Source organism: Cyprinodon tularosa, unplaced genomic scaffold (assembly GCF_016077235.1).
Source record: "Cyprinodon tularosa strain WSP-4 unplaced genomic scaffold, ASM1607723v1 ctg863, whole genome shotgun sequence".
Classification (NCBI taxonomy): domain Eukaryota; kingdom Metazoa; phylum Chordata; class Actinopteri; order Cyprinodontiformes; family Cyprinodontidae; genus Cyprinodon; species Cyprinodon tularosa.
The window spans coordinates 216,568-236,990 of NW_024039633.1; the positions used below are offsets into that span (position 1 = coordinate 216,568).

At 36.0% G+C, this 20,423-nt stretch overlaps 1 protein-coding gene across 2 annotated transcripts in view; it reads left to right on the plus strand.

The window, feature by feature from the left end:
* Nucleotides 1-19,908, plus strand: part of coro2ba (coronin, actin binding protein, 2Ba) — a 44,087-nt gene extending 24,179 nt beyond the window's left edge. The window contains exons 2-12 of one of the 2 annotated variants that reach the window (XM_038273225.1): nt 289-489; nt 8,838-8,954; nt 10,896-11,045; nt 11,126-11,290; nt 12,118-12,234; nt 12,326-12,430; nt 14,307-14,403; nt 14,477-14,589; nt 15,699-15,789; nt 18,294-18,433; nt 18,710-19,908. In XM_038273225.1, the coding sequence (XP_038129153.1) occupies nt 289-489; nt 8,838-8,954; nt 10,896-11,045; nt 11,126-11,290; nt 12,118-12,234; nt 12,326-12,430; nt 14,307-14,403; nt 14,477-14,589; nt 15,699-15,789; nt 18,294-18,433; nt 18,710-18,844 (1,431 nt within the window). In that variant the 3' untranslated portion in view covers nt 18,845-19,908. The remainder of the gene's footprint in view (nt 1-288; nt 490-8,837; nt 8,955-10,895; nt 11,046-11,125; nt 11,291-12,117; nt 12,235-12,325; nt 12,431-14,306; nt 14,404-14,476; nt 14,590-15,698; nt 15,790-18,293; nt 18,434-18,709) is intronic. The other variant, XM_038273226.1, reaches the window with a different exon arrangement.
* The last annotated feature ends 515 nt before the right edge of the window (nt 19,909-20,423 follow it).

Sequence of the window (20,423 nt, forward strand, 5' to 3'; positions counted from 1 at the left end):
TGACCATCCATTTTCAAGTCTTTTTATGGATTCTGATGTAGATTAAAGTCTGTTTTTTAATGGGCTATTCCAACACACAAATCTAGTCCAAAACAGGGTAGCTTTGGCTCTATCTTCACTAAATTAAAGTACCAAATAGATATAGTTCGATTTTGGACCGGATTTGCATGGAATAAAAAACTAAAGTATTTTCCTCTTGTTTAAAAAACCTTTACAGTGATAATCAGCATTTTCACACATGCTGCAAAGGAAACTAAAGTATCCCTGTCAATTATTCCGCCCTTTTAGATGTCATGGCGTCCGACGTACCGAAGCTCCAAGTTTCGAAATGTTTACGGCAAGGTAGCCAACCGGGAGCATTGCTTCGATGGCATCCCCATCACCAAGAACGTCCATGACAACCACTTTTGTGCCGTCAACTCTAAGTTCCTCGGTGTAGTCACAGAAAGCGCTGGTGGCGGCTCCTTTATTGTAATTCCTTTGTCCCAGGTAAGACAAATACTTCTCTTATTACTTTTCCATTGGCAGGGATAACAGAAAACAGTTTTCACAGAATGGAAACAAATGTTTAATGTTAATCTATTAAATTTAAGAAGTTTTTGGCTACTTTATGGTAAACTCTCAGAGTGCTGAGCTATTTACACTCAAACAAAGCAAGGATTGGATCTACTTTTGCAAATCATTTTGGTTGCTTTAGATCTTGAAGTCAAGATGTGAACCCAGTGCTCTATCTGGATTGTTTTGCCAGTCGAACCACATGAAGGCAAAGCTGTGCTGCTCATAAACTGCAGAGAAGGGCCTTGCTGACCTGGACCTGGAAAGTATTTCCCTTTTACAGGCAAACAGAACAATGTAGTTATTTTTTATCTGCTGATTACAGAAAAAAAGGTATTATTTTAGACACAAAAACCTAAAATCAGACATTCGAAAAAAGAAAAACAATTGTAAAGTAATTGTAAAGTAATGTATTTTACATGGATTTTAGTATCAATAAAGATTTAAAGTAATCAGTAGGAGTAACTAAATAAGCCAACATGGATAAGTAGACTTGATTTAGTTTTCATTTGTGCCTTCAATGAAAAGTTAACGCTATTTTTTTTTTTATTTGATTCAAATTGAGATGACATTTAAATCAACTGCTCTAGGAGCCCTTTGCTTCGAACCAGAGGTCAGGAAGACTTTTATCGGACAGAGGAGATCCCATCTGCTGCTTAATGAAGACTTGTTTCCATTTTTGATGCGTGTAGCCTATGTTTTTACTGCATTGAAAAGCCATTGATTTAAAGTTTTCTTACAACACTTTTAATCTCAATGACCATTTTGTTGCTTTAAATCACCTAACTTCTTCACAATCCCTATAAGGTGCGATAAAAGGTGCAAAGCAGTTCAAACTCTCGAATATAATTTGCTACTCTCCATATCTCAAAACCAGATTGGGAATAATGAGCTTCATGTTATAAACTAGAAGGACCCTGCTGATCATCTAGCATAAAGGTTTTTAAGAGAAACCACTCTCAATTTTCTGTAACTGGGCTGCTACAGTCAGATTAAAAAGGGTGAGGCTGCAGTGCAGAAAATAGTCTGAGGTTAATCGAAACGCTGTTGTCTGTCTTTACGAGACTCATTTTGTCTGGAGCTGGTAAATCTTAAGAGGCTTTGTAAAACACACACTTGCCAGCATCTTGTTGACTCAAGAGACTCTGCCTCATATTGCCTAGACTCAGATATGACCCTGGGATACTAACTAGCCAATGAATGGGCTAGATTTAGCTAAAGCCACTGATGTTAGAAATCTTTCAATTTTATTTCAGAGTCAGCGAATAAATTGGTGGTAAATAGCAAAAATAAAATTTAAGACTCTAGGTAAAATTCGTTCTCCTGAGTTGAGTCAAACATCCTACAAGAAGCTAGAGCAAATATCACCACAACAAAATAACAAATCCATAAAGCTAGTGGTACCCAGTACTTGAGTTGGGGGGGATGGCATCCCCCTTCTTAAAAAAAATCTTAAAAATCATCCCCCTTCTTAAATGACAATCCCCCCATACCATCCCCTGTGACATTTTATTACTGATTGTGTACAATTTCTTCTATATATCAACAGTAATGACAATAATAGCCCTTTCAACATCTGGCTGGCTGTGGGCTTACGAGTAGCCTGAACAAAATAAATAAAATCAGAGAAGTGTCCTACTATGATTATGAAGCTGAACCCAGTGGGAAATTAGTCCCTAACTATGTAGGGGCAGTGATAGCCATGCCAGTCCAGGACTGACTGCAGTTCTACTGTAGAGTCAAGGTCAACGACCAGCGTATCTGACATGTAACAACCATACCATGCATATTGGTTTAGGTTAATAGAATATATCAATTATGTTACGAATGCTTCCAAAAAAGAAAAAAAATTCCACCATCCACCTTTTTTTTTTTTTTTTTTTTTTTTTTTACAACTAAACTACTGGTGGTACCCAAAGTGAAATTGAAATGGACAGTTGAACTTCAAATGATTACACTTTAAATAAAGTAGTTTTGTAAATCAAAGAAGTTGATATATTGTTGTCACAATATATAAGTTAATATAGGTGATGTTTCTTTGTTCAACTGTTGAAAATGTTAGTTGTAGAATGGGGTGGGAGGAGGTCGCAAAAACGATTTTGTTAAAACAGAAGGAAGGCTGCTAAAAGCAGATGCCTTAATATCTTCATAAGTTGAGTTCAGTTTCAAACTTCTACATATCTCTTTATTCATATCTCTGCTATGTATGTAATGTTTTTTGTTTGTGTTTTTGTCTGTCTGTGGACAGGATAACGTGAATAGCCAGAGCATCCGCCCTAATCACTATATAGGGCACTATACATAGTGGTTACACCATTTTAGATGAGTGTCTGAACATCTAGTTGATGAAAAAAGTAGTGAACTCAACATTTCCCACAATTCACCTTGAAAAGTAGTGCTCATCCATGGTCACTAGATGAGCAGATATATCCCGGAATGCTTTGTGAGAGCTGTCCTCTTAAAGCATTATGGGATTTGTTGTGAAAGCAGCCTGCAACAAATAACAAAGATGGAGTGGGGAGGTGGAGTCACATGACCAGGGAGCAAAAATTAGTAATCATCTGTCTGAACAGTCAGTTAATTGAGTTCACTATAAAGTCTACTATATAGTCCCAGCTCAATACTGCGATTAAGTGATTTTGAAGTTAGGGAGGACGTTCGGACACAGCCCAAGTCTGCATCAGAGCTGGCTCTCTGGAATTTGGCAGTAGTTGTAATGGCGACCTGATAAAGGAGGAAACAGGTGCTTTAAAATATAAGTTCAGCTGGCACTGAAAGAAAATCACAATTTAGGAAAAAGAAAAAACATGTCACTAATTCCAAAAGGGAAGGTCCTCTTTCAAATAGTTTTATTTGACCGTATACTTTTTTTTAAGAAAGGGGCAAATGTTTGATTGCATATCAACCTGCGCCAAGAGCTATAGCCACGCATGAGGCTGTGTTGATATAGCAACGGCTGATTTCCTTTTGGAGGGAAACATGGGTTACACCACCTTGTTTATACCCCCCACCTTAAAGCAAGGCGCTTTCCAGAGCTCCGAGTGAGACTTTAATTCGGAGTGACACTTGTTGGTTAAGGGTTAGAGCTTAGGGGGCAGTTTAGGATTGGGCCTCAAATTGCTGATCTAGAAAGAAAGCAGAGTGCAGGAAGAAGGTGAGAGCAAAACAAACACACGCTGTGCCTTATTTATAACAGTATGAAAGGATTTTAAGGAAATTTTTACCAAAGGTGAACCCCATGCCAAAGAAAAAATTAAAAATGGCCCAGATCATGTGTGAGTTTTAGCTATAGTGCAAAATTTGCTGCTGGATGGAGGTCTGCTCTCTCCGAATATTTTTCTTCTTTTTGATTTTCTAGTTTATCCTCGTACAGCTTTAAAAAGAGCGATCATGGGCCATGAAACCCTTGCATTGAGTGACCTACACGTTTATTGGCAGTTCATCTGTTATTGATTAATCCAATAAAAATCATAATAATAATAATTTTAAAAATCCAGCCTTGAGTAAATATACATTTTTAAAACTACCATTCAGCACAGAAATTCAGGTTGTCCCTGCCCCTGATTATTACATGAATGTTTTTGTCCATGAAAAACAAAGATCTAAGTTTTGTGTCCCACAAACCCAAAATGGGATGCCACTGGGCTTCTCAGTAAAACAATAATCTAAATAAAGTATATGCAGAAATATATATATATATATGCAGACAGTTATTCCTGTCTTCACCAAAGACAGAAATAACTATGGTCACCCTTACCTAAACCCTAAAGACAACCTAGGGAGGTAACTTTAATAGAAGGGACAAGAAAGGAGCCACGGTTCAGGAAAAAGTGAAGAGAGATCCTTCTCTCCCTCTGCATGTTCCCACTTTGTGAAATGTTATAGGAAAAAAATAAAACATATATGTTCTTATTGCAAAAGGGAGGTACTGGTCTCTTTTTAAATTTAATTTATTTAAATAAAGAAAAACACAAAAAATCCATTTGAGTATGTGGGATGAAAAGTACATTTCCAATATAAATGTACATTTTCAAAGATTTTGATACCACCTTTATTGGCTGTCAAGTAAAATATTACAATATTTTTATAAATAAACAAAAGATACAACTCTTAATAAACTCCTTGCTCATCGTTTCTGTGCCTTATTTCCATTTTTATTGCAGAGCCAAAGACTACTTCAGCATGAGGTAATCAGGGCAATCTCAGTTGGGTTTGGTTCATGGTGAGATTCGAGCCTGTCTGACATATTTCAGTGACAGTTGGCGAGACGGCCATATGTTCGCCTGTAGTCAAAGCCATCAGCGGAGGAACTGCCGCTGTCACCACCTGGAACCCAGACAATGACACATAAGGTCAGGGTGAAGACAGAAACCGACAGGGTTTTTAATGTAACTCCTTATACTGGCGTAAGAGATTAACAACTATAGCTTAAGGATACATGCCTAAAATGTATTGAAGAGATGAAAAATAAAATTAGATAATTTTGAACTTTTAAAGGAATAGAAAATGAGTATGGCTGGGTTACTTTCTAACTGATATCAATCTTGTTGCTGTTACAGTGTGTGGAACTAGTTTTTCTCATATAAAGTGCTCAAATCTGCTCTGTCTTTTAATGTGATTTTAAGCAAATTATTGCTGGAATTTGGCCCTTGAGGCGAAAAAGTTAAAATACATATACCCTTTTTGTTTATTTCATATTACCACCACAATATTTAGTCATGTGTTATCCTTTTTTAGTTTGTGTGTAAACCAATGTGTTACACAACAGCTGTTGACATGTGGGAAATCTGCATCCTATAATCTTGCAATCAGAAATAGTAGGATTTATCCCAGCCTCCTCCATTTTCGTGCTGATGTCATTGGACATTTTGCATAATGACCTGCATACTGCTGTATACTGAGCTCCACTCAAAATTGCTTAGAATGAAGACACCGCTCTCACTCCATTTCCAAAATCTTTGCCACGTACAGAATGAAGATAATAACTGTATACCCCAAAAAAAGAACTTCTTCTGTCTAAATTAGATTAAGACATCAGTTCTGACACACAACAGGCAGCCAATACCAAGGTGTAATAAACTCACACATTTTCAATGATAATTATCCTAACATGGTCAAAACAATTAGAGAATTTTTATGTAAATTCACACTATTAACTCTTTTTTTTTTTTTGCATTGTTTCTATTTAGCTAGAGGTAACTGACAGAACAACACATGCAACTGTATCATAAATAGATTTACAATGAAAACTGATGATTTTATATTTTTCTATGTAGTTATTTAGTCCTCTATGAGGTCACTGTAAACAAGGCTGTGTGCAGCATTGTAGAAACACAAGGGATCCAGATATTTAGCTCCCACAGTAAAGTGGAGCAGACATGTATGAAACGGCATCAGCATCAAGGCTTATTAAAAACAAAGCATGCAGCGCGACAGAGAGCCATATTAACTCGATAAAAAACATGACTGAGGGTATTTAGTTTCAGCTAATTTAATGTCGATAAATGGCGCATCCATAAGAAAAGTAAAATGTTGATATCAGCATCTTGGTTGAGAGAGACACTATCAGTCAATTTTGTCACTGAGCTGCATCAGCATTAACAGATTATGCTAGTGTTCATAAAAGTACAGAAATATTTATTACTGCTTTCTGTTTTGAACAAATGAATAATAAATCTAAAATCTAATCTATGGAAGACATATCTGAACTTATTTTCTGTCAATTTTGTTGACTTTTCAATAGAAACACAGGAAAATTTAACACATTGTGAGAAAAATCCTGAATAGTAAGGACTTAGATTTTGAGAGAGAAGAAAAATGTTTTGAGAGAGAAATCTACCTTTGACAGAAAATGTTTTCACTCTGATAAAAAAAAAAATAAATGGGAGTAATAATATATTTTTGGGAGCTTTTATCTTTCTTTTATTCAATAACAAAATAGTTTATCTCAAGATGTTTTCTACAGTCTCAAATACCATCGGTTTTTGCTTTTAGTTTGAATTTTCTTTCTTTACAATAATTTTACTTTTAAAACTATTTTCCCCTTTCAGATAGCTTTATATTACTTTCAAATTTATGTTCCCTTTACAGGTACCGGTAGGTTTTTTTCTTGACTTTAATAAAAATACAAAAATAATTTAATAGACATAACAGACATTTCAACATTTCAGTCTCCAAACATTGAAATATGCTTGACTGTATCCCAGAGCAGCCATGCACGTCCACATTAACAAAGATTTATTGGGAATTGCGAATCAATTGCAGTTGGAAAGTGGTGCGTCACTGAAAGTTCATCCATTAGATAACAGCCCTGGGAAATGATCAGAACAAGAACCCTGACGTCTAACACATGGCCACGCCGTTTCCTGATTAGTAGTTGAATTAAAACCCTCCTTTTTTCTACAGCAAATATAATTACAGTCCTAAAGCCCTCTGGTGCAGTTTGTTTGTAGGATTCTTTTTTCTTTGCAGCTGATTAAAGGCAGGGGCTGAGATGTTTGGTGACTTAAACAAATTTTAGCACACTTAAGAAGTTTTACTTTCCTCTGCTTTGTAATGTTGGATAAATATGTATATTTTGCCACGGTTTAGAACATTTCACCAGATAAGACATTTTCAAAAACACTTTAAATGTGTAAAAAATATTGATTCAAGGCATACAGAAGCTATTTAATTCTATAAAAGCACAGAGGACCTCCAAATATAGTGTTGTTTTATACATTTCAATAATTTTTCAGTACATGGATTTATTCTAATTTTGCTCTTTGTGACATAATGCATACCATGACACCAATAAATATATATCTTGGGAATGTTAGACATATGGTTTTTGTTTTTTAAGATGGACTGGTTATAAAACAAACAATATGAATAATTCTTTTAAAAGAAAATACAGAATTCTATATAAACAGTAACTTTATTATGGATTTCTTTTCCATCCTATAAAGAGTTTGAATTCTACAAACAAAGGATAATTTCTGTTTACTAAGATTTGATTAAAAGTCCCATAGAAAGCTGCATGCTGAATGTATGCTCTTTCCAGCCATCAACAATCATTGTGGTATAATTCTGGATAGATATTATACAAAACTTTTTGCGCAGGTTTGTCCAGGTTTTCTCTGTTATAGATAAAGTTTACAAATATATAAAAAGGTTTCCCATCTTTATTGCTCCATAATGTTTGCAGGAAAATGTTTGACTGCATGACGACCGCAACGCCAAATAATTGGAACCCTGCAGCGCTATTCGAAAAGCCTTAATTCCTTATATACTTCTTTTCATTGGGGGCAAATTACTCCATGTTTTTTTTTTGTCTGTTTGTGTAAAAACATTCCAAAATACCTTTATAGCTTGTGTAAATGAATAATATTGCTTTTTAAAACTACTAAGTTCTATGTAATTTGTTATTTTCCCTTCTCCTTTCCATTACAATGAGCACTATTGTGCTGTATGAATTCCTTCGTTTGTTGAAGTGAAATATATGCTAGAACTGTCATCACTGAAATCTAATTGCCTTTTCCTCCTATTATGACACATAGATATTTTTACCAAGATTGTTTCTTTTGCACAAGACTTTTTCTAGGTTTGGGAATTAGTGAAAATGTGTTTAATTAGCTCTAGAACCATATGACTTTTCAATACTCAACATATCATTAACCACAGATGTAAACAGAGGTGATTTTTATGTAGTGTTCATTGAATGCATGCAAACATGCTGCATTTTGCAGAATTAGAACATCGTATGACAGAAACATGGATCTCTGAGGAAATAAAAAAACTAGGTCAGTGAACTGAGATAATGTTAAACAATCATAAAAAAGCAAAATGGTTTCTGAAAGCTGTCTCTTATTGGGTGCTATGAGCCAGTGCCCCTTTGTGGACTCACCAAGTCATTGCAATAACAACAAACTGCCTCAAAAACACACATTGTGTCCAAGTTTCATTAAGCAAATCCACAGAGTCATTTTAATGGTTTTATGTTTTATTTGTGTTTTGATCAGTACAAAGATTTATTTATTTTTTTTTTTATGAAACAAATGTTTTCTTTTTTCTGCTTACTTAATGGTCTATGCGATTTAAAAAATGTTATTTTCACCTCTTCTGCTATGAATCCTGTCTTCTTTTGCTGCCGTGGATTTTACTTTATATTTATTAATTGCAGACATCCCAAAACAGTATTTGTACTGACTTATATTTTAACCTCTTTTTTTATTGAAAACTTTTGGTTTTAGGACAAAGAGAGTAAATATTAACTCATTGAAATCCGTTCTTTTTTTTGTCAGGCTGGCCGTCTGGACTCTCATTACCCGAAGGTGTGTGGCCACCAGGGCAACGTGCTGGATATCAAATGGAATCCCTTCTTTGAAAACATCATAGCCTCGTGCTCAGAGGACACTTCGGTGAGTCAGTGACAACCTCTGTTATTTACAAACATTTTCCATGATTTTATTCTATAAAGCAGAAATTAACAACAATAAAAATAAATCTTAAGTCAACCTGTGTTTCAGGTTGTTTTTTTTACCCTCGGGAGTATTGAAAAATAAAGATCTAAAATATGAGCAAGTAAAAGAATTATACAATACAATAAAAGCTAGACCCTTGTAAAACACAGTCAATCTTTAACTTCCCTTTACATTCCTATTGTAAAACCCTCCGAGGACATATTTATCCCTTACACCCATGTAACCCTTGTCTTTTAAGCTCAGTAAAGACAGTCACTCTGTTTTTGTGTAATACTTTCACTTGTTGAATTATAATCTCATCTGATCCACAGCATAGCCTAAAGCGCTTTCAGTTATCCAGTGTAATCCTGAAGCAGTAGGCTACAGTGATAGCTTGTGCCACTTTTGATCAGATGGATCTCCAGCCATGAGATTTCAATTCATTTTAAGGTCATAGTTACACTGTAAGAGTTTAAAGCATGACATAGCATCCTCATTTAGCTTTTTCTGTATATTATTCACTCTCAATAGCCACTTAAAATGGCACATCTTGATAGTGCATCCTTGTGACTTCTGAACAGCGTGGCCTAGATTTAACAAGGAGCAGAAAAGTTCTTCAGATATTCAGGTTCATTTTGACAGCAATAAAAGTTACTGCAGATTTCTCGGTTGATCATCCATGATTTGAATCTCCTTTTTCCACCACATGTCAATGGTGTCCTACTTGATTGAGTTCTGAAGACTGTAAAGGGGATCTGATTACAGTGAAATGAGCTTTGGGAAATGGTGTATTATCTTTCTGGGAACTGTCATCAGAGCACACTGTGGTCATGAAGGGATGATCCACAACATTACATCACCACCAGCTTGAACTGTTGGTAGTAGCCAGGATGAACCCTTGTTTTATATGCTCTTTAAACCAAATTCTTAGCTTTAAATGGTTATTATTTTCCTCTGACCTCCAATATCAAGAAGACATTTTTCATCAATGTAACTGCTGCTCACCACTCATCCTGTCTGTTTCAGATTAATCCATGTAAACAGGACATAGATGTTTGTGTAATATCAGCAATTTCTGAAATAATCAGACTAGAATGAAAACTGTGTAATGCTCAGAGTCCCCTGAAAAACGCTTTCTTTCTTAATCTAATAAATTGTGTGACCTTCATCACATTTTTAAAAAGTAAAAAAAAAAAAAAAAAAAAATACTGGATTTTGTTTTACAAGTCTGAAGCTTTTTCAATTAAACGTTGAGTTCCAAGCTTTATAGAGTAGCCCAACAAAGACTTGTTTTGTCCTAGAAAACATACAAATTAAACAGGAGGAACAGGTCCACCCCTGTTAAGGAGAGTCCTTCAGGTCTTTGTAACCTGCAGTACTCGATACAGGCCTATGCCTCTGAAAAGGGGAGTTGTTATTGTTGGCCTGGCTGACCAGGCGAGATATCTTAGTCTCCTGCATGGCGATGAGGAATGAGATGATAGCGGGAAGAAATCAACTCTATTGCTGCCTTGTACACTGCAAAAACAATCCAGAAAAAGTAAAAAATGGCTTAAATTAAGTATATTTAGCCTTAATTTGAGCAGGTAAATAAGATGATTTGCCAATGGAATGAGTATTTTCACTCTTAAAATAAGACAGTTAGATAATATTTACTTGAAATAAGACGATAAAATAGTTTTTTCTTATTTTAAAAGGAAATTGTCTTGTTCCATTGGCAAAGTGTCTTACTTACCTCCTCAAATCAAGGAAAAACACACTTATTTTAAGAAAAAATAACTTCTTGAGATTTATATTTTTTGCAGTGTAGTTTGTTTGTTTTTTCCACATCTTGATGCCTCTTAAACATATTTACCTAATAAACTCACCAAAGAGTGTATCTTCTCTGGTGTTTGGCAGGTTCGAGTATGGGAGATCCCAGAAGGGGGATTGAGGCGCAACATGACTGAGGCGGTCCTGGAGCTGTATGGTCACAGCAGACGAGTGGGTCTCATTGAGTGGCATCCAACCACCAGTGGCATCCTCTTCAGTGCTGGATATGACTATAAGGTATTTCAATTCTCACATTTTGGATGAATGCCCAGATTTCAATGGAATACCCGAAATAATAACTCTTTCTGATGTTTCAGATCCTGATTTGGAACCTGGAGACCGGAGAGCCGGTAAAAATGATCGACTGCCACACTGATGTCATCTTAAGTATGTCCTTTAACACAGACGGCAGCCTGCTAGCAACAAGCTGCAAAGACAAGAAGCTGAGAGTTATTGAGCCGCGCTCTGGGAGAGTCCTTCAGGTGACATTTTTTCAACCATCTCCAACTCAAATAATTACATAATATATATAATATATTATAATATATAATATATATAATACATATATAATAAATAAAATAATATATGTATACTTATATTCAGATCTTTTTTTTGTAAACCCAGTCTCCTTAACCTAATTCACCCCGAAAGAATAAATCCTTTTAGTAAAGGAAGTACCAATAAATACATAAATTCCCTGTTTAAATGGTGTTATTTAAACATTCCTTGTTATTTTCTGTCTCTCACCTTAATTTTTGCTATTTAACCCAAAACAGTCATTATAGTCATGTCATTTAGATGGTGATAAAATTATAGATACTTAAAATTAGCATGCAGCAACATTTAGTATGAGTGCGCCAATATAGTGAGAAATGAGGGAACCAAATATAAAAGAGTGAACTTTGCTCCTTGCTGCTAAAGCTCCTTAGTATATTTTATGTTGAAAAATATACTCCTCTCTTCCTTAACGTCATAAATTTAATTTGCCTTTAAACAGCCCCAGTATTTTTACTTTGCTATCAAATCAAACTGAATTAAAAATGGCTTTTGATAAAAACCATGTGCCTCTTTCCTTCTAAATCTCTCTTAGGGCTTCAAATTTTAGGCAGCATAGGCAGAAAGGATCACGGATTTCATCTACTGAGGCTATGAAACAACATTACCTTCAGAATTTTTTTTCTTTTTGAGTAATACTAACATTTAAAAACACATTTTTGTCACATTTAAGGCCTTTGTTTTTTTTTTTTGTTTTTTTTTGTAGCCGCATCTTATATTAACGTTTCTCTCCATTGCTTCCCCCTCCCACCAGCAAGCAAGTTACAAGAACCATCGAGTAAATCGAGTGGTGTTCCTGGGGAACATGAAGCGGCTGCTAACCACGGGGGTTTCTCGCTGGAACACCCGGCAGATAGCTTTCTGGGATCAGGTTAGGCAGTGCGTCTGTATGCCCCCCACCCATAGCAGCCCAGTGGAAGCAGAAGGTGGGTGTTTAACGCTTTCTGTGTTTGTCTTTTCAGGAAGATTTGTCCATGCCTATTGTGGAGGAGGACATAGATGGCCTCTCAGGAATGTTATTTCCCTTCTATGATGCTGACACACACATGCTGTACCTGGCAGGCAAGGTAAAAACCACTGCAGATCTGTTAGGAGATTCAAACAAATAAGAACTAAGATATTTTTCTTACTTTTGCAATAACAGAGAGGGAGGAGAAACAGATGTAAAAGGAAAGATACTGACTGAGGTTTTGGCCTGTTTATCAAAAAAATATCTAAAATGCATATTGGCAACAGAGCAAAGAAAAACGTCAAGCCATAACGATGCCTTGCTAAAAGAGAGAGTTGTCATCCAAAATAAACCAAGGCTTGTACCAAAGGCTAAAGGGTCAATCAGAGATAAAGAAGCCACCATGGCTTACTCCAGATTAGAGTTTTCAAATTCACACTCACATGGAGAAAAACACTTATTTTGGGGGGAAACGTGCCTCAATTAAATGAGTGCATCAGTGTTTAGACATAATTATGATTTTTATATATAAAGTAAAATTGTGTTGAAGAATTGTTTAACTACAAAACAATCCTTTTAACAGCATCTTCCTTCTGTTAAAAGGGAGTTTTTCCTCTCCACCGTCGCTACAAGCATAATTAGTGTGAGGGATTGCATTGGAGTCAATGAGTCGATGCAATCTACTGGTTTCCTTAGATAGAAAACTTTGAATCAATCTGACTGTATGATCTGGTGAACTGCAAAGTACCTTGATATGACGTGTTGTGAATTGGCGATATAGAAATAATCTGAATTGAATTTAATTGTGTTGAGGGTATTTTGCTTGATGTATAAAAGGAAACCATGAGTAAAAAATATATTAAAATCATTTCAAGAAGTCGGTGAAGAAGTTAAATTGAGTCTTCTTAAACTTACTACCAAATAAGAGGCATTATAGTTTTCTAATAATCAACTCAATTTCAACTCAACTCAACTTTATTGTCAAATGTGCTACATGTTAAACAAACAACACGGATGAAATTTCAGTCCTCTCAATCCCACAATGCATAATAAAATATATTTTAAAAAAAAATAATAAAATAAAAATAAAAAAAATATATAATGAACCATAGCATAAGATAAAAATAGAAATAAAAACCTAAGATATAAAAATAAATATTTAAATATGTAAACAGTAGTGCGAATGGTGCAAATAGTGCATAGGGTAGCAATCCTGACGTGGGGGAAGTACTGGGGGACGGTGGTAAGGGGGGGGGGGGTGGATTGAGCATCCTCACTGCCTGGTGGAAGAAGCTGTCTCTGAGCCTACTGGTTCTGGCCCGGAGACTCTGCAGCAAGGTGAAGACATTGTGGGCGGGGTGGGTGGTTTCATCTGTGATAATAATACAGCACTCTTCAGCTGGTTCTGCTTTTTTAAATGCTATTTTAAATTTTTCAGTAAAAATTTAGATAACGTCTCTTTAAAGACATCAGTTAATATTTAGGAGTGGCCTTTTGAAAAGCCTTGTGTTGGCAGAGCTAAAAAATGTGTGAGTGAGCAAAGATGTCTAGAAACTTGATTCAGTTTTAATAGTTCCATCAGCAAGAATGGGCCAAAATACAGGCAAAGGTTTCATCTTTTCTGCAGTGATTTTTTTTATCTACTATAAAGACCAATAACTGGGATCCATGGCGCACTAGTGCTATGAAATGTATATTTACCATAGATATCCAATAAAGCCATGTTTTTTACCATCTGCTGGGTGTTTGAGGAAACCTTTTGTATCTCGATCTTCTGTGATATTTCTACTGACTGAGATATTCAGCCTCAGACTTTTTTCAAGTTAATCTGTTAGATTTGAGGTTACTTTTGTGTTAGCCTAATGGGGAATTTAAAAACATTTCTAACATTCAACTCCTACTTACCTTTTTTTTTACATATAAGATGTATGCCTTGGTTGGAGACAATAAATATTGAAAATGTAATACTTATAAATGTTGTGGGATTTTTACAGGGGGATGGCAACATCCGTTACTTTGAAATCACAACAGAGAAGCCCTACATCCAGTATCTAATGGAGTTTCGCTCCCCAGCCCCACAGAAAGGACTGGGTAAGTCATCAGATGTTTGTGGCTTTTCATGAATGCAAATAATTTTACTGCAGTCGTTTGTTCTTTCTTGCAGGTGTGATGCCAAAGCACGGGCTGGATGTGGCAGCCTGTGAGGTATTCCGCTTCTACAAACTAGTCACTCTCAAGGGCATGATCGAACCAATTTCTATGATTGTGCCAAGAAGAGTAAGTGATCCGTAACTGAACATTTGGCAAAAAGACCTGATTTGAAGTTTTGTTATTATAAACATAAATACACCTGTTCCGAAGTGCTGTTTTTATTTTTTTTTTTATGTAACGTTACTGCAGCATCATAAAGACCAAGGAACAGCAGATTTGCATTAAAGATACTAAATTATAAATATTTACATGCACTTTGAGGGAATGTTAGATAAAGATGCAAGCTGTTTTCTAAAAAAAAAAAAAAAAAGCCAAAAAGTGGTTAGCAGTTTGCCATAAGGCATGTAGAGGTCATGGCAAAAATTTGCTCCAGTCAGATGAGACCAAAATTTTACATGCAAAACAAAACTAGCAACCAGAGAAAGATTGAAGCACATTCATATTTCACAACCGACCGGTCAAACACCATACAGTCCTTAATCTGAGGCAACACTTTGAAACTTGACACCCTTTGCCAAATCTTGCCGAGTTCAGCTATTTTTAAAGGAAGAATGAATCCAGGTTTGGGTGCTGAGATGTGCAAAGCTTGCAGAAACATACCAAAAAAAAGGAATCACTGTTGTTGGTGCAGTGAAAGAGGGCTCTAAAAACAATGGGGCTCAGAGGAGTCGAATTCACATATGCTACGATCAAATTTCTATCTTCATGTACACGTTTTACAAATCATTGTGTAAAAAGGTCTTAAATGTGCAATGATGACTACAATCTCTTCACATTAATGTGACACGATGCTTGATTTTAGTAAATATCGATTTAATGTTGAAATAGAAAATACATTTTTTTTAAATCACAGCTAAACTTACAACATGTCAGCAATGTATAAAGGTGTCTTCACTTTGACTTAAGAAGAATAGTTTTTAAGTTTCTTTTTTAAATTTTAGAGAAGTGACAGACCAGATATAGTGGGGAAAAAAAGTAAAAGTTTATAAAAGTACACAAAATAGCTAGGTGAAAACTAAGAAATTATATATTTTTTTATTTGCACTCCAGTAAGACTTGTGGTGAAATTGTGAAAAGCATTTAATCTATATCAAAAGACTAATATCTGATTCAAATGTTTTGCAAATAAGTAAGATAAACCAAATGTTAAAGCATATGAAAATGTGTGTCAACAGTCAGATACATACCAGGAGGACATCTACCCAATGACAGCTGGGACTGAACCAGCCTTGTCTGCCAGCGAGTGGCTGAGTGGGATTGATAGAGGTAAACAAAACACATAAGCCCTGCTTCACACCTTTTTATTATAAACAAAATATCTGCAAATCATAAAACAGTCCCGAGGTCAAGATATTTAATTCTTGTGTTTCAGGCTTATTTCTAATAAAAAAAGAAGAAAAACCTCCTTACAAAAAACATCTGTCTCTGATGTGTGCTCTTTCCTTGGACTCTATCTATAGTGTTTGAAACTACCACCATGTTGCAGCCTGAGCTGAAGTCTGATGTGCATTTTTAGAAAACCTCACTGTAAGAATATATCAAAGATGTGTGCATTAATCCAGAAGTTGCATTTAAAAACCACAAATCATTCAACTGCACATCATCCTGTCATTTCTTCTAGTGTTGGCTCTGAGCACAAGTTGCATTAGCTGAACACTGCAAAAAAGATCTAAACATTTGTAAACATTTCTTAAATTAAGTGTATTTACCCTTAATTTGAGGAGGTAAATATGATGATCTGCCAAGGGAAAGAGTATTTTTCTCTAAAAATAAGTATAAAATAAGCGAATTAGATATTATGCACTTGAAATAAGATACTGCAGTTGTTGTTTTTTTATTATTTTAAATGTAAATTGCCTTATCTCATTGGCAAACTGTATCACTTAACTACTTAATTCAAGATAAAATGCTCTTATTTTAAGAAAAATAAACTTACTTACATTTTTTTGCAGTGTACTGCAGGATTGGTCTGCCAGTACTGGTCCACTTCTTAGATAGCTGTATCACCATAGCAGGTTATGCTTAAAAGCTTGTATGATTTGTTTTATTTTCTGAAACCAGCACCTCATATCAATTCTCTCAAGAACTAGTGAGGTAAGGTAAAATAAGGTAAGGTAAATTAGGGTACGGTAGATTCCTGCCTATTCCATTGTACTCCCTACATGCCAGCTCTAATGCATAGCACAGATGTAACAGCTTTTAGACTCTAGTAATGGTAATGCTCTAAAATAAGTTTTTTTGGCTTTTGGATGCCTCAGTGATTTCCTGATAACACTGGGGCCCCACTTGTAATGACTTATGACCTTGTTCTCTTTATATTTTGCAACTTAAAAACATAATTTGCATGTGGATCAAATTACATAAAAAAACAAGACCAAAATAATTCCTTCTGGGTGCTTAGCTTTATTTGTCAGGTATTTTCCTGTATTAATGTCATACTGTGAACTGCTGGAGTCCTTTTTTTCTCATTTATGTCAGTGAAAGTTAAACCTTTCTGCTTGACTCTAAATACCACCCTGGTGAGGGATGTCTCAGCAGAAGCAAATGCTTGTGCAGCCAAAAAAATAGAAGCTGGATAAGCTGTCTCTAATTACTCAACTGTTTTGTTATACAATCTATATTATAAAAAAAAGTTAAACAGAAACCAAAGAGTTTGCATAGTGACTTATTGGAAAAATGAGGACTCCTCATATAAATCTCTTTGGATCTAGAAGTAGCCAATGAGACCTTCACTTAGATCCACTTTTATCTTATAAATATACAAAGACTATATTCAACACTCTATCAGTAGCATTACATGAGTGACTAAAACATCCTGTTTTAGGAATGAAAGGTAAGTGTATATGTTCAGCAGCATACATTGACAGGGTAATCCCATAAAAAAACACTAATTATGCGTAACATGAAAGCATCATATAATTTTAAAAAACCTGAGAAATTATCACGTAGAAAAAGTAAAATGTTATGTATATAATAAAACACGGCAAAACATTTTAATCTAAATGTCATTTTTTTCTTAAAATAAGTGCATTTGTTCTTGAATTGAGGAGGTTAGCAAGAGACTTTGTCAATAGAACAAGACAATTTACATTTGAAATAACAAAAAATACTGCTTTGTCTTATGTTAAGTGCATTATTACTTATCATAAAAGTGCATCATAAAAGTAATAATTCTGTTGGCAGATCATCTTTTTTGCCCATTGAAATTAAGGGTAAATATACTTAATTTAAGAAATTTCTGTTTATTTGTAGATAATTTTTGCAGTGAAACAGCAGTTGAACACAGAGTAATGATGTCTCTAACTGAGGGGTCCACATTACTCATACTAGGCCAGCGAATCTGAAGTATGTTTATGTCCTCAGATTATTTAGTGCTTCTAACTCCATGAGCAATATTTAATTTCTATCATTTGATATTTATTAAGAGGAATCCAGTGCAGCGATTTAAGGGCTATCAAGAGCGAAATAAGGGCTGTCTATGTCCCTTTCAGAGACATAGACAGGTATGGGGCAATGCATTCCAAAGGGGTGGACAGACATTCGTCTGTTTCATTTTACATGTTTTCTAAAGGCTTTGCTGGGCTACTGTATAAGAGCCTTGAAATCAATGCTATTTCTGACATTTTGAATTAAAAAAGCTTCCTGGATGGGAAACGAAATGTCTTCAAACTTGGAGAAAAAAAAGTCCAGCGGATTTTTTTTTTTTACTTTTATGGAAGTCATGTCTCCTGTTTCTCACATGCTTATTCCCTCATCTTTGTTTCCACCAGACCCAGTGCTGATGTCACTGAAGGACGGTTATCACAGACCAAACCAGTTAGTTTTTAAGGCCCCGGTGAAGGAAAAGAAGAGTATGGTTGTCAATGGGATCGACCTACTGGAAAATGTACCACCCAGGACAGAGAATGAGGTGTGTGAGTCTGAATCTGCATGAACGAAGCCACCAGCCTAAACTTTAACAATACCTGTTTTTAGCTACATAAAGGAGAAAAAAAAGCTTAAATGGCTCTGAGAAAGTCAGGTGGTTTCTCAGTTTAGGAAAGAGTTTGCATTGGAAGAGTTCATGAACATCAAAATAAGCACTGATGTGATGGCTGCTTGTCTCTAAGATTGGGATGTTGTTCCCCACAGAGGTATCTAATGATTGAGTTCCTGTTTTGTTTTTTTGTGTAATTCCTTTACATAGCTCCTACGGATGTTCTTTCGGCAGCAGGATGAGCTACGACGGCTGAAGGAGGAGCTGACCACAAAGGACGTGCGAATACGGCAGTTGGAGCTGGAGCTCAACAACCTGAAAAACGTTAGCCCCAAAGATGTCTGACCTCAAAGCCTCCTGGACTGGCAAACATGCTTCCTCTGCTCCCAGTTCTGACCTCCAGATAGCTTCTGAGTCCCACCATCTTCCTTTTTTTTAAATATCAACATTTTTGCTGCACTGCAGGCAGTAAAATATAAAAACTGTTGGATAACAATGTAAGCGATGCAACTATTAGATCCTTTTACTAGTATTTATTATTATTATGTTAAAGAAGAGGCAGTTCAGGGATTATCAGGTAAAATGTGATCGATGATAGGAAAGAAATAACTGCATTTTTTGGCATTTCTTTTTTTGGGGGGGGTGGGAGAGATGCTCTTTAATCAGTATATAGTGGAACAGCATATTTTCAACCTGAGCACATAAGTATTTATGTAATTCAGGACCTTTTCTCCATGTGGAAATGCCTTGCTGAAATGCAAAAAGGACCCTTAACTTATCCTGCATTACTGACTAAATCCCATGCATTATTATTTTCCACAGAGGCAGAACTAGATAATCGAAAGACAGACTCCCACTATCTTCCCCCAGGCTTTGCTGTTTGCAGTGAGCTGCAGCACCATCCCAGAATAACAGAGGTGAAGTAGTTTTACACCTGTCAGGTGAAGACGACTATTTAAGACATGGATCCTTTTTTGTTTAGTATTTTCCCCTAGAAAGCTGCTTATCTTGTAACTGCTTTCCTTCCCCTGCTGGCCTTATCTATAAAACAACTTCAACACTAACATAAACAAATCCAGTCTTTTCCCCAAGAAGAGCAGATTGTTGACTCTTGTAGTTAAAAAGTGTGAAAGTAGAAGGTATTACAAATGGTAGACTTGTGTATTATTCAAGTAGGGTGAATAAAGGGAGGGATTTTAGCTGCTCTTCAAGGGGCCATTGTAAAGATTCAGGGGTGATTTACATTTACTTCTATTTATTTGACACATCTAACCTCTTTGCTAAGAACTTGCCTACTTGTTAATCCTTTTTTGTATATAATGTGGCACAATTAATGATAGTGAAGCTGTCTAGATCATGCAGAATGTGTTTGACTGAATCAGTGCAAAATATGTACGGAGCAGCACCCTGAATAGGGGGTTTTCAGTGACGTCACTGGCCAGCTCCCGGTCCGCCATCTTGGGTGGCATATTATCGTATATTAAATATATCATGTCGCGAATAGATAAGTACGCCAGCACGCTAGAGCCACCAGATCATGGAACATATCTGAGGAAATGTTCCGTGATCGACCATATGGACCCCTATGCCCTCCACGGTGCCTTGTTTAGCACTAATCCAGATGATTGGCCAAATGTAGAGCACGGTAACATAGTTCATTACCCGGTGTTCAGTGAAAACCCTCTGCACACTCTGGAGGAAATGAGAGCGTACAAGGGTCTAGAGGCTCACAACCAGTTCACATCTGGTTGGGTACGAGATGTCGAAGTGATGTACATGAAGGAAATCGCCATCATACGTGGACGGGTGAGTTTTAATAAGATGGTAAAAATGTAAACAATCCGACGCAGGGCTCGCTATGCTAGGTGGCTAACGGCCGGCGGTGCGCGAACAGTTCCAAAGCTACAAGTCCTTGGAGTCTCAT